Source organism: Seriola aureovittata, chromosome 23, assembly GCF_021018895.1.
Source record: "Seriola aureovittata isolate HTS-2021-v1 ecotype China chromosome 23, ASM2101889v1, whole genome shotgun sequence".
In the NCBI taxonomy this organism is placed as follows: Eukaryota; Metazoa; Chordata; class Actinopteri; order Carangiformes; family Carangidae; genus Seriola; species Seriola aureovittata.
Window position 1 is genome coordinate 1523834 of NC_079386.1, and position 13654 is coordinate 1537487.

Here is a 13654-nt window from a genome sequence, read left to right on the forward strand (position 1 = left end):
GTCAACACTAGAATCCAGTGGTGGAAAGTAATTAAGTACATTTAATTAAATGCTGTACTTAAGTACAGTTTTGAGGCACTTGTACTTGTACTTTTACTTGGGTATTTACATGTTATCAGTGGGGAACCGTCAGGGTCTTCATTTCATTCAGTTATTTTCTTCTGATTCTAATTTTAGCCTCATTTTCATCAGATTTGCTTCAGACATGAAAGAGTTACTGTCCTAAAACCTTGAAAATACAGTTATCCAATCACATTTTTTCTTTTTCTTTTTTTTTTTTGTTGTTTCTAGGCGGAGAAAAGGTTAGGTGGCTCACTCATTGGCTAGGACTTCATCACGGGACAGATCTTACCTGTCTGGCTGTGAGCATGTTCATGTGAAAGAGGCGGAGATTTGAATTATAAGCAACATCGTCAGAACCATGGATAAAGTTCCTAATATGATGTGAGAAGAAACACTGAGGAAGGTGAATTCTGTTATAGTGACGTCATAAGTGAAATTCGTCAAGGTGAAATGTAAACAACATGATGATAATTATTAAAGTCAGACTAAGGATATATTGTAAATAAGTGAATGAATGATCATTAGTCCTAACTGAGTATTTTCGCTCTTTGTCTGATGATGAACAAACTGTTGTGAACAGGAGATGCAGATGAAACAGTTCAAGTTAATGTCAGACTGTTTGTGCTGCAGAGAGGAGAGAAAGAAAAGAGGAGAGAAGTAGTTGATGTCTGATGAGTCAGTCTGACTGAACTGTTCATTTATAACCATGGAAACAGTGAACAGTGTGTGGATCATTGTTGGTTTAGTCTTTATTTCTCCTCGTGTTGTTCTGAGCTGCAGTGATGAAGAAGAGAGTAAAAGCTTCATCACTGTCAGGAATCCTGTCGTATTAAAGAATCTGTGTTCAGGTCAAATGAAGCTCTATTAGTTATTATGTAGTTATTTAATGTGACAAACTCTCCTCTGTTTGTTAGAAGCTCTGGTTTAAAACCAGTAACACATGGAAAGACTAAACAGCAAAACCATCTACTGATCTTAACACACATCTAGTGTTGACAGGTTTTGATCTGATCCTCTGAAGTTAACCTGTGCCAGAGCAGGTTAGGAGTTCAGCATCAGTTACCATGGTGATTTACCCTGGTCACAAATGAATCATCATCGTCGGACTGAAAACCCAGAGTTAAACCTGAAGTTCTACGGCACTACAACTCAAAGGGACATGTTTACTCCACCACATTTATCTGACAGCTGCAGTCACTGGTGACCTTTCAGATTAAGATATTTTGTAAAAAAAAAAAAGAACATACTATTTTAACCCAGACATTACCAATTATTAAGGCTTGTGACTCTTTACAATAAAGCAGTGTCTAGTTGTGGCTCATTGTCTATGAGTTGTTAGCAACTCCACCTTCAGATGGATTCATTTACAACAGTTTGATGTCAAATTATTCACAATAAAAGCAAAGATTAGAGAAAAACCCCCAAAACTAAACAGAGATCTATGTATAACAAAAAAAAGAAATGTGTTTCTTTCTTCTTTCCCATACAGAAATGTAATGCATGACTTATATGTCAACGTCACCTATAAGGGGATATATTATTATCGCAAAGATACATCCTCTGGTTATATGAAGATATACGTTTATAACATAGGCTATGTGAAATACCCGTAGTAAAACTTGTATATGTACATACGCATATTAAAAATATCTATATGATGAATTTTTATATCATTTAACATGTTGTGAGCATATGTTAATGATATATATTGAATTTATATATGAGGGTTTATTAAAACAACTTACATTTTCTTAATTAATTTCTCATTAATTTTAAACATGTCACACATATCTTCTCATTCTGGGAAAGTGGTCCCAGACTGTATAAAATATCAACTATTATTATATTTATTATATATTATATTTGAGATGGATATATATTTACGTAACATATGACATATATAATCATACATACATAAACATACATGTTTGTACGGACTAGATATACTGTATATGTCAATACATGAAATTGTTCCAAGTCCTAATCGGTTTACATGTGTTTTTTCTATATGTACATACAGTATATTTTGTATATGGAAATTCAATATATGTATTTAGAGTATATTACATTTGCGTATGAGTTGCTCTTTAGTTAATCATCTCATGGAGGGGGGGGGGCTCCTAGGTTGGAAACCACTGGACTAAACTGGTTAACTCTACCTCAACCAGCTACACCAGTAAAATACTACTTACACACTGACACATCAGAATTAAGAACCTATGAACATTTTACTCCATAAATCACTTTTACTTCTGATACTTTAAGTACTTTCACTAAGGTAAGACTTTAGATGACCTTACCTTATATACTGCATTTTAACTGGTACTAAACACAGAGTGCAGCTGCTGGGGCTGATGGGATTAGCACCATAGACAAATTCAAATCTTGACCTTATGGTTCATTTTCTTTCTCTGTCTGATGTTGAAGTTAAAATACACTATTTTTAGTTTGTGTTTAACCTCAGTGGAGCGTTTTCTTGCATGTGTGTGACACAATAATAATCCAGCTCTGGAGCCCACACAGGGTCGGAGAGGAGCCATGTTTAAATCTACAGGAGCAGAAATGACTCCTCTGCTGGATCAGAAATCAGAAGCTAATAAATCAATAAACAAGCCTTGGTGTCTGAGATGTTAAATTAGAGCGCTTGATTTCTCTGCAGGAGCCGGTTTATTCCAGTCACCCACACACACACACACACACACACCCTCTACACACACGCAGTGAAGTGAGAGGCTCAGAGCGAGTTGGCTGAGCAAGCGTGAATACATCAATTAGGTTCCATTAGTCCAAGCAGCAGCTGATCTCTGTTAAAACCCCTCCTGCAGGGACTCGCTCAGACTGGAGCTGTGTGTTCAGCACCCAGACCACATGACTCATGGTGTGTGTCTGTCACAGTGGGAGCAAACACTGGACACAGTTGTATTGTTAGATCTCTTCCCATTTAGTGCAGTTTGTTAACCTCTTGGAATATACTTTGAACTAGAATAGAAAGTAAATTATCTTGGAAGCCACATAAATAATGTAAAGACAAAATGATCTAAAAGTGTTGCAGTGTTGCATAAAGCAGAAATTACTACTTATATAATCCTACTCTGTCATATCACCACACATCACTTATTGTGTGGGGAAACAATTCAATTTTCATGCATCAGAAGAAAGCTATGAGAATCATAAATCAATCAAATTATTATGAACCATCTAAGTAATTCATTCATGTGTTTTCAAATGTCATGTTCTGGTCAGCTTTAAAACTGCACATGTATAAAATATATACGTATAAAACATTAAATCATTTACTCCCAAACTGTTTTCAGAGGCTGTTTGAAATCAGAGAAAGTCAGTGTGAAGTAGGACTACATTTAAAAAACAAGGGCAAGGACCAGTTGTCTTGTGAAAAAATTGAATCTGGCTCAGTTCTAATTGCCAATAACCTGGTGATCATTATGATGAAGGATAAAATGATGGTAACACATTATTTTCCAAATCATTTACCAGGAACTTTCCTGGATTTAATTTGGTGCTAAAAAGTGAAAATAGTCATTTTCTTGAAACCAAATCATTTATATATAATAATACATGATTATAATATTGTATTTTAGGGTTTCAGTTGTTGTATTTCAAGCAGTGAAAAGAGGGTTGGACTTGGCAGACAAAACTACAAAAAAAAAGAGAGAAAGAATCGATAGTATGAAAAATATCGCATATAGTGGGAAATATCGCGATGTTCGATATTTTTGGTATTGTCAATATTTTCAAATATTGGCTCCAGCCTAATGTCCAGTATCTGGAACAACACGCCCAGACAAAAGTAAAATACCATCTGAGAGCAACACTGTAAAGTGTATCTGCTATAATCTTAACATTAAATATAGTAACCTTCTCAAGTGTCGTCATGTATAGTGACGTTTACAGACTGTAATGTAAAATCAGTAAATACACAAATGATGCAGGCACATGTGAACATCCTCTGTATGTTGAGGCTCAGCTGTTGTGTAGGATCAGAGCTCCTTCTGCTACTAATAAAACACAGTCATGCACATATGTATGGAAAGCCAGGAGGGCCAAAAACACATGAAACTGACATTTGAAGTCACATGTTGTCAACCCATTATTTACATGTAAACAACATGTGATGTCATCTTTCTGTCATCATGTCATCATCTCGTATCGCTGGCTCAGTGACGCCTTGATGGAACTTGACACAAACATTTGCTTGGACTCAAGGACGAACTGATTAGATTTTGGTTGTTAAAGGTCAAAGGTCAAGGTCATGGTGACCTCACACAACATCTTTTTGGCTTTAACTCACAAATTCATTCACTGATTCTGGCACAATTTAACTCAAATGTGTGTAAGGATAAAATGAAGTGATGACATTTTATATCTAAAAGGTCAAAGGTCAACTTCACTTTGACATCATTATGTTCTGTAAAAACTCTTCTGGTCATTATTCAACACTGTAACTCAGGAAGGAGAGACTGTGACCATATTTCCTGATACCTGACTGGTTCGCGGAGGAAACAACCATGAGGAGGTGATTCTAGTTTTTAGAATATTAAATTCATATTAAAGTATATTGTATTGTCTCCTTCTGTCGGGCCGTCTTGACATACATGACTTTGCTGAGAGTGACCACAAGAAAAGTGTTGATGCTCATAACTGATATGAACAGTCACACACGCACACACACCTACACACTGTGTGTCACCAGCAGGCCTCAGCTGGACTGCTCTCATCAATAATAAGTCATAAATAGAAGGATCCGATATAAAAAAGTGTCTCTTTGTTCCTCCCTCAGTGTCGGTTGAGTTATTATTGACTCTTGCTGCTGATGTCCAACATAGCGTGCAGCTCTCCGGGCTCATATCCCAGCAGGCCTTGCAGGTTGCAGACGAAGCAGTAGACGTAGCGTTTGCCGGCCGTCTTGCGGATGATGTTTTTGTCGTAGTAGTAGCGCAGACCGCGACTCAGCTTCTCGTAGTTCATCTTGGGTTTGTTCTTCCTCCGACCCCACAGCAGCGCCACCTGGAGACAAAGACATGTCTCAACACAGCGGGACAATGACAGCAACAGGCCTCCTTCTCCTCTTAATATGATATTCATGTAATGATGATTAAATATATTGGAGGTAAAAACATAAATGTTTGAGCGTTGTCAGGTGATAACAGCAGTCGCTGGAGGTACTGGTTTATTGGTTGAGAAAAATTTAAAACATGATATTGTATTTTGATTGTAGACTGTGTTTGTTGCTGAATTCATCAATGATATGATGGGTGTCTATAAAGTTTATTCATTTAAAGCCTGGCTTCATGAGAGCAGTAAACTTTACCAGGGAAGTGAAATACCTGTCCAAGAAGTTTAGTCCTACTACGAGGCAGGTCCTGGACCTGGTCCTGGACCTGGTCCTGGACCTGGTCCTGGACCTGGTCCTGGTATGTACGTTCAGTAATCCATCCATGATGCTAAGAAGACAACTACATGTCACCTTCTGGCTCTGGTAGGGAGAGGTCTGCTAAGTGAGGCTAAACATAGATTTTTTCTGAACCTGATATTGATCCTCTCGTCGGACTGTGAATACAATAGAAAGCAAATGTACGTCCTACTTGTTGTAGTGTGGTAGAGCTGCAGGGATCATAGGTGCAGAAGCCATAGGTGCTGCACCCACGGGCAGGAGCTACAGTCGCCCAATTTACATTGATTTGACAACAAACTCCAGGTTGGTGTAAGGTTGGATAATCCATAGAGACTAAGCTGTCAAGCCCCTCACCCTAACTTAACCACCGAACACCGAACGCTCCAATCAATCTGTGTGTGTGTGTGTGTGTGTGTGTGTGTGTGTGTGTGTGTGTCTTGGTCGTCTCTGTTCATTTCCCATGGTCCTGGAATGTGTACATTGGAGGTCATGCAGGCTGTAGCTACTGCAGAAGGTTTATTGTTGGTGTGGGGGTGGGACAACTGTTTTTTTGTTTGTTTGTTTCAAAAAGATGATATAAATAACCAGAAGACAAAAGACAATAAGCACAGATCAAACTTTGAACACTAAGTCACTAAACAAACCAAGTAATGAACTCATACAATATTAATCAGGCTTGACGACCTAGATAAGATATTAAAGAATAAATACGTTTTGCATTCTATATATGTACTGTATATATACATGTATATATACTTTGCCCATAAAGTTGGATTAATTTTGTTTTCAGACACAATCCTCTGTTTATTCCTATTTAAATGCATCAGTAATCACTTTTGACCAGCTGCAATGATTACATCATGTGTCCCAATTACCCAGGTGAAATGAATTCATGCATAACTTTTTTTCATAAATTTTAAAAAATATTTTATTCCAACTTTATGAGCAACGGTTTATATATGTGTGTGTGTGTATGTGTATATATAGGCTAATATATATATATACATACATATAAACATACATACATCTTTACCATCACCCAGGTTTCCTCCACTAAAAGCCAATGGGATTTTTCTATTGTCTTCTGAAAATAAACAGCAGTTTCTGATCCTGAGGTTTAGTTCAGCAGGATCATCTTCACTAATGAACATCACTCTATGATGTTTGAATTATAAATACAATCAGCAGAAGTAAAAAGCTAATGTTAGGCTATAAACCAACTACACTACGGTCACATGACTTCAACACCACGGTCACATGACTTCAACACTACGGTCACATGACTTCAGTGTCTCCACCACTAAACTTCAGCTTGTAGTTTGATACAGCTCTGACCTCTTCTACAAAAGCCTTTCCTCTCACACAGTTAGTGACAGTTTGTATAAACACAACGAGGCTGGAAAGGTGGACTGGTGAGTTAACAAGGCTGTAAAGGTGGACTGGTGAGTTAACGAGGCTGTAAAGGTGGACTGGTGAGTTAAGAGGCTGTAAAGGTGGACTGGTGAGTAGATCGGGTTTCATGTTCAACGTGATGACTTTTGACGACAACCTCTGTAGTCTCATTTAGACACTCGTTAGCAACTGAGACGTAAAAGGTTAAATAAATCAGGACTGGAGTATTTACTGATGCATTTTATGTTGTAGAATAAAACATGAAAATGTCTTGAGCTGGTGTTAACCACAGACCTTATTTCAGTCATCTGATCAAAAACCCACAGACTTCATGATGAGGGAACCTGAGGAGCTAACATCCTTATATATTTTGAACTCTATTGTTCAAACCCACTGGCATTGTGTACCTCATCAGGGTCTGTCAGCTTGAACTCCCACCCATCTCCTGTCCAGCTTATACAAGACTGACAGTTGCGGTCTGTCAGAAGCTCCAGGAGGAACTGCCACAGCTGAATGGGGCCACTTCCTGTTGGAACAATCAGCATCAACACGTGCTGGATAGATCTAAAACTGACTTCATCCATCTGAGAATCCAAAATCTATCATCTCCTTCAACCAGTACTCACCAGTGTAGCCAGCGAGGATGGGTGCTGGTATCACAGCTCTCCCCAGATTGGTTTTGTTGCCTACATATTCTTTGAAGCTCCTGTGTGGCTGTGGTAACGTAAAGGCATCTTCGGACATGGTCTCTTCCAGGACTGGGTCTATATCCTGGAGTGAAGCGGTCCATGACAGAGAGCCCACACGCTCACAGTCGTCACTGTGAGTGATCTTTACCTCTGAGTCTGTCTCTACAAGCACAGAACAGTAGAAGAAGAAAGCAGGTGTGTAAGGACAGAGGGATCTCAGGTGATAAAGCAAAACAGCTCCTGGCAGCCATATTGGATAACAAATCACAGTGGTTTGGTACAATTTAGTTGTCAATCCAGAAGAATCCCAGAGGCAAAACAATAAAAAATTTGAACATTGGTTTTTGGCTGGACAGCAACAGCAGGGCCAGCCCTATAAACTGGAATGACTATAATGACTGACTGACTGACTGACTGACTGACTGATATTTCCACCACTGGTCAGTCGAGTGCCTCGTCACTGAGTTGGAGTCTCTGGATCAAACAGGTTCTATTAGGGGGGGGGGGGGGGGTTACAGCTGCAGCTCATTGTCTCTAGATTTAGAGAATTTTTTCAAACAGACTGGGTATCAACCTGGTTCAGGTCTGGATGCTGTTCAGGCTGCACCTCTTGTCACAGGCAGTCTACTAAGCAGGGAAGAGGAGGAGTGCTTCCAATACACTGAGCCTTGCCTCCATTTCAGCAAATAAACTACTTTAATTCCACGTATCATTATTTCTAAAGGAGGCAGAGGAATAACATAAGACACACTGAGCAGAGAGAGCAGGAGAGAGGGAGGGAGAGAGAGGAGTCATCACTAACAAGGCTTCGTACTAACGACTATGACCAACTCTCAATATATCAAACAGAGGGAGTTAGACATAAAGACCTGCCTCTAATGAAAGTCTGTTACGTTCTGGAGTTGAAGTAAATAAAGACAAAGCTGTTGTGGATCCAGACGGAGGCTGTGCTCTGTCAGGAGCGACTGTCTATCTGTCTATTTGGGCTTAGTCCAATAATAGGTTTATTGGTGTTTTTACCTCCAGTTCTTCCTGTTTCCTGACACAGAGCAGGAGAGCTCATGGTCCTGCTCGTATCCTCCATCTTGATCAGGTTGTGGTCTCCATGTTGAACAGGGACAGGGTCCAGAGTGTGGAGCTCCGTCCTCTCAGTGTGATGATACTGAACATGGTAACTGTGTTTGTCTGAATGTTCCTGAGCACAGTCCGAGTAGTTCTCTAAGGGAACAACAATAAAGGAAAAATGAACATAATATAAGAGATAAGATAAGATGAACCTTTATTGATCCCCTGTAGAGGATTTTCAAATTGACACATCAGCACAAAAGAATAGCAACACAAGAGGGAATAAGATAAATTAGAAGTGCTATTTACAATAACATTCAAATGCAAGTAGTATGTGAATACATGTTCACAACATGAATTCTTTTCCTGCACATTTCCATCAGTCCTGTACTACTGTTAATGTACTGTTAATGTACTGTTAATATACTGTTAATGTACTGTTAATATACTGTTAATATACTGTTAATGTACTGTTAATGTACTGTTAATGTACTGTTGACCCACATTACACTTTCATTCACTTTATCTTTGCACATTAAGGTGAATTTGCTGTGTAATGAGTGTTAATCAAGTCACTTCTGTCCATACCTGTCTACCTCACATTTGCATTTGTCTGTGTTATTATGCTAACTGAGAGTTGAGCAGTTTCCCTGTGGAGTCATTAATGTTCTTCTGTAGTAATTGAATATAATTCTGCTAGTAATAATAATAACTACAGTTTCCAAAGGTTACAGAAGACACATTATTGCATACCTCTGTTGAAGTGAAGCTGGCAGTAAGACGGTGTTGTGCAGGTTGGTAATGAAGCATCATACGCAGATTCATTCTCTGCAGAATTAAATTCCCATGACAAAAATAATAACTCTGTGTTATCGTTGTGTTATTACTCCATGATCACCGACTTAATAAAGATCGACCACACTAATACAGAAGATCTGTTCATGTGTCTGTATTACATATCTCATATCTACACATACACATACATGATGTACAGTATGAAACAAAAACACTCTAACTTAACAGATGGAGGTGTCACATATCAGAACCAGGTCTGAAGTATCCAGTATAAATCACCTGAGAAAACACACCTGCCAACAAATGACACTACATCTGTAAAAATGAAACGCTACACATTATCATACAGCCTCCCTGGTGTGTGTGTGTGTGTGTGTGTGTGTGTGTGTGTGTGTGTGTGTGTGTGTGAGTGTGTGTACCACTGTTTATATCATATTTACTGCTTTTATAGACTATTACCTGGCTGGCCCAGGTGAGTCCTGAACCATCCCTTAGTTATGCTTCTGTAGGCCTAGACTGCTGGGGGGACTCCCATGATGCATTGCATACATTATTATTATTATTATTATTATTATTATTATTATTATTATCATTATTATTAACACCATTAGCTATTGTATTGGTATTACTACTACTGTAACCAGCTGTTCCTGGTCTCTCTATCTCCCTGTGTGGGGAGATAGAGAGAAAGATCCTTCTGCTGCTGTCTAACTTCTTCTGAATACCACTAATTACAAATATACTAAATATAATATTATTCTTTAACTTCATTTGAATATGTCCGTTTTAAATTCCTTCACCTCTCCTCATGGTCTCCAGATGTTCCCACAGGATTTCTCCGGCGGTGCAGTCCGACATCAGGCCCAGGAAAGCATCTCGGTCCAGACCGCACAGCTCGCTGCCCTGCAGGCCTCTCAGGTCCGAGCCCAGGCGGTGGAGACTGAACTCAGCCTGGCACCAGTCCAGCCAGTGGTTCACCTCCCACTCAGACCACAGGGTAGGATCTGGGCACATACAAATACATAAATGTACATAAAGCAACATCTACAGCCTCCTCACCTCCTCTGATAGAAATGATGTGTACCCTGTGGAAAGTGACGGCTGATCCTCTCCTGGGTGAAGCCGGAGAAACTGGCCTTCACCGCCTGGCTCAGGACCTCCTTACTGGTCGGGGTGAGAGGAGGGACGTCCAGGGTGTCCAGCTCTGGGACGCACATAAAATATCAACATGTTTTCATTACAACAAACTCCCACAGGCTAACTCTTTATCTAAACCGTCCTGTATAGTATTTATTAGCTGTATATACAGTTAATAAATGGTTTATAACTATAACACACTACAATGTAGCAGAAATATATTTTATGTTTATTAATTTGTCAACAACAATAAGTGAAGTCTGTCTGATGTTGGTTTAACAGATAATGAATAATTAACTTAAAGTTTAAAAGGGCGGGGCCACGTATCTAAATATTACAACATATTGGTCACATACACTGTTGTACTGAATCAGACTAGATGAATTAAATGCCTGGAAAACAGATATGCAAGAAAACACTGATGAGGCAGATTGGGATATTGCTTATTTAAAAACAGACAATAAATACAAGGTTCAAACTATATCAATAAAAGTGGTTAATGAGAATGTGTATAACTCCTGTCAAAGTCCATCACATGTCTGCTAATATTCCTGAGAGAGAGAGCGAGAGAGAGAGAGAGAGAGAGAGAGAGAGATGTTTCAGATCAAAATCCCTTTAAATGTCAAACTCTGTGTGCTTGGAATGAATCTGAAGGACTTTATACAAACATCAGAACACACTAAACGTGTGGACTTTGGACTTCTTTAAGCCAGGAGAGCCCCTGCACTTTGTTAAAGAGTATGGATGCTCTGTAACTGAGCTTGGAACTGTGAGGATCTGGAAAGACTAAGTTCCTGAAGGCAAGGGGAAAGACCAAACATGAACATCATAAAAGACAGGAATTGTTCTTGTTGTTGTTTGTATTCTCTTTGACATTAGTGCAGGTTTGAGTGTGTGTGTGTGTGTGTGTGTGTGTGTGTGTGTATGTGGTTGTGTGAGTATGTGTAATGTTGCTATTGTCAAACCCAAATTGTTGTATTGTTACTGTGTGTTGTAATCTGTATGGGACGTGATAAGAAAAACCATAATAAAGATATTGGGGGGAAATGTTATTGTGCAATGTGCAAGTTACATATTACATTAGAGTCTATAGAGGCCTGTTCAGTCTGATTGTATTTTGTACACAATACAGATGTTCACTACTGCACACTGTACCTAGTTATCATTTAGAAACTCTATACAAACATGAATGAATGTTTATAACTTGCTGTATGAAACTGTGAGAACATTTATAAGTTTTCCCATGAAAACATATTTCTTATTATTATAACAGCATTCATTTTCTACTGAACCAGCAGTTTCCACAAGAGCTGTTGGTAAATATATCAATAAACACTAACATCTGCTCACAGCTGCATTATAGTCAGTAAGAAACTGGTTGTTGCATGTTTGTATTTACATGTTTATTTATACATATTCTCACTACTTGTTTCTTGTCTTGATTATTTATCTCAATTCATCTTATTTTGTCTTTTATCTTATTTCAATTTGTTATTTTTATTCTACTTTAATTTGTGTTATTTTTATTTTATTTTATTTGAATCTTAAATGTTGTTGATAAATGCATTAAAATGATGACATTTAAAATCAAGTGTTGCCATATAATGAGCGACAGTGCAGTGTAATGAGTGAAAAGCTCATTCAGAAGCTCCAGTCACTCTCACTGTGTCTAAAACCCCTGATATTAAACACATTCATAAACACAACTACATGAAGAACGACCAGAGTGAAACAAGAAATCTATCAATCAATTATCAATTATCAATCATCAAGAATCCCAGTGTTGATTAAATCCTGATCAGATGAAGGACGAGTCTTACCGTAGGTACTGGAGTCCATCCCAGTGTCAGGGTCGGGGGGATCAGCTGGAGGAAACAGAGACCGCAAAAGGGGGAAAGGGACTTTAATATGAGAGATAGGAGGGGACAGGCTGTGACGGACAGCTGTCAATCATGTGGATGTGGGCGGGGCAAGAGGAACAGGTTTGAAGCCAGGTGAAGGGCCTCAAGTGAGACTGATCCATGGATACAGGATTTATTTTGTGATTTATGTGAAGAGATGGTAAAATACTTTTATTTTCCCTTTGGTTATGAGTTTATTTATATTTATATTTATATTTATTTCTATATGAAGTTATTTTAGTGTCCCAGTTCTGATGGAACCAAACACATACATACATTTCTGACAGGTTTATAGACAGTGAATGATGATCTATAACATCTATCCACTGTATGACTGAATTTAATGAGGCTTTTACACCTGCATACAGGTGTATAACCCTGTACACATTCCGTCCGGGTGTCACATTTCGTTCCTGTGTTACATTTCCCATTCATTAAGAAACCAACAAAGAAGTGTGTGTTTGTGTCTTCTTCACAGCTGGATTCGTGACAGGACACAGAGGACTCCAGGCTCATGCTAACTTCTTGCTTTTATTTGGTGAAATGTAGCAGTGAAGCACATCATCAGCTGGAATCACACAGTGATTCGTGATCGTGGGCGCTGCTGCGTCGACGCTTCATCGTGAAGTTTTATTTTATATATTTATTTCAGGTAAGATTGAGCCCACATATCCAACATACAGTGGGATAACAAATTGTAATTGGGACTGTCAGGTGTAATCTGCTGTGTGTAATGGGAACCTAAAGGCAGCAGAATATTACAGGGCAGACTGGGGATAGTTGCAACACTTCTGGCATCTCTCTCAGTTATTCTGAGACCAACCAAACTTTAACATATTAAACTTCCATCTGTCTGCTAATGACTCGTACAATTTAAAGATGATTCCATATGACAGATCATTCACTGTTTGTATTTTAATTGAAGAATTCAGAAGTTACAACTGACCCCAAGCCTGAGGACAGTTACCGTTTCACCATATAACTTACAGTATTGTCACAGTATTGGGAAGATATACTCTGTTTTACAAAACCATCTAGAACATACAGCTACTTTGAGTCAAAATTATATTTGATAACTTATGATACAGAACAGGTAAATACATAAAACCACGAGAGGTCAACAAAATAATTACCAAAATAACTTGTTTGTTCTCGTATGTGTTAAAAGGAGCAAGTATTGCTGCATCTGTTCTGCTATG

The 13654-nt window shown here is 38.6% G+C and overlaps 1 protein-coding gene across 1 annotated transcript; it reads right to left on the reverse strand.

Moving 5' to 3' along the window:
- Positions 1–4875: 4875 nt before the first annotated feature.
- LOC130164848 (protein c-ets-1-B-like) lies at positions 4876–13076 on the reverse strand. Its single transcript, XM_056369836.1, has 8 exons — positions 13034–13076; positions 12375–12419; positions 10502–10621; positions 10218–10421; positions 8578–8775; positions 7495–7719; positions 7276–7394; positions 4876–5088 (listed from the first exon to the last, which is right to left on the reverse strand). Exons 1-8 carry the CDS (start codon positions 13074–13076, stop codon positions 4876–4878), a joined length of 1167 nt encoding a protein of 388 aa, XP_056225811.1.
- Between the last annotated feature and the right edge of the window lie 578 nt (positions 13077–13654).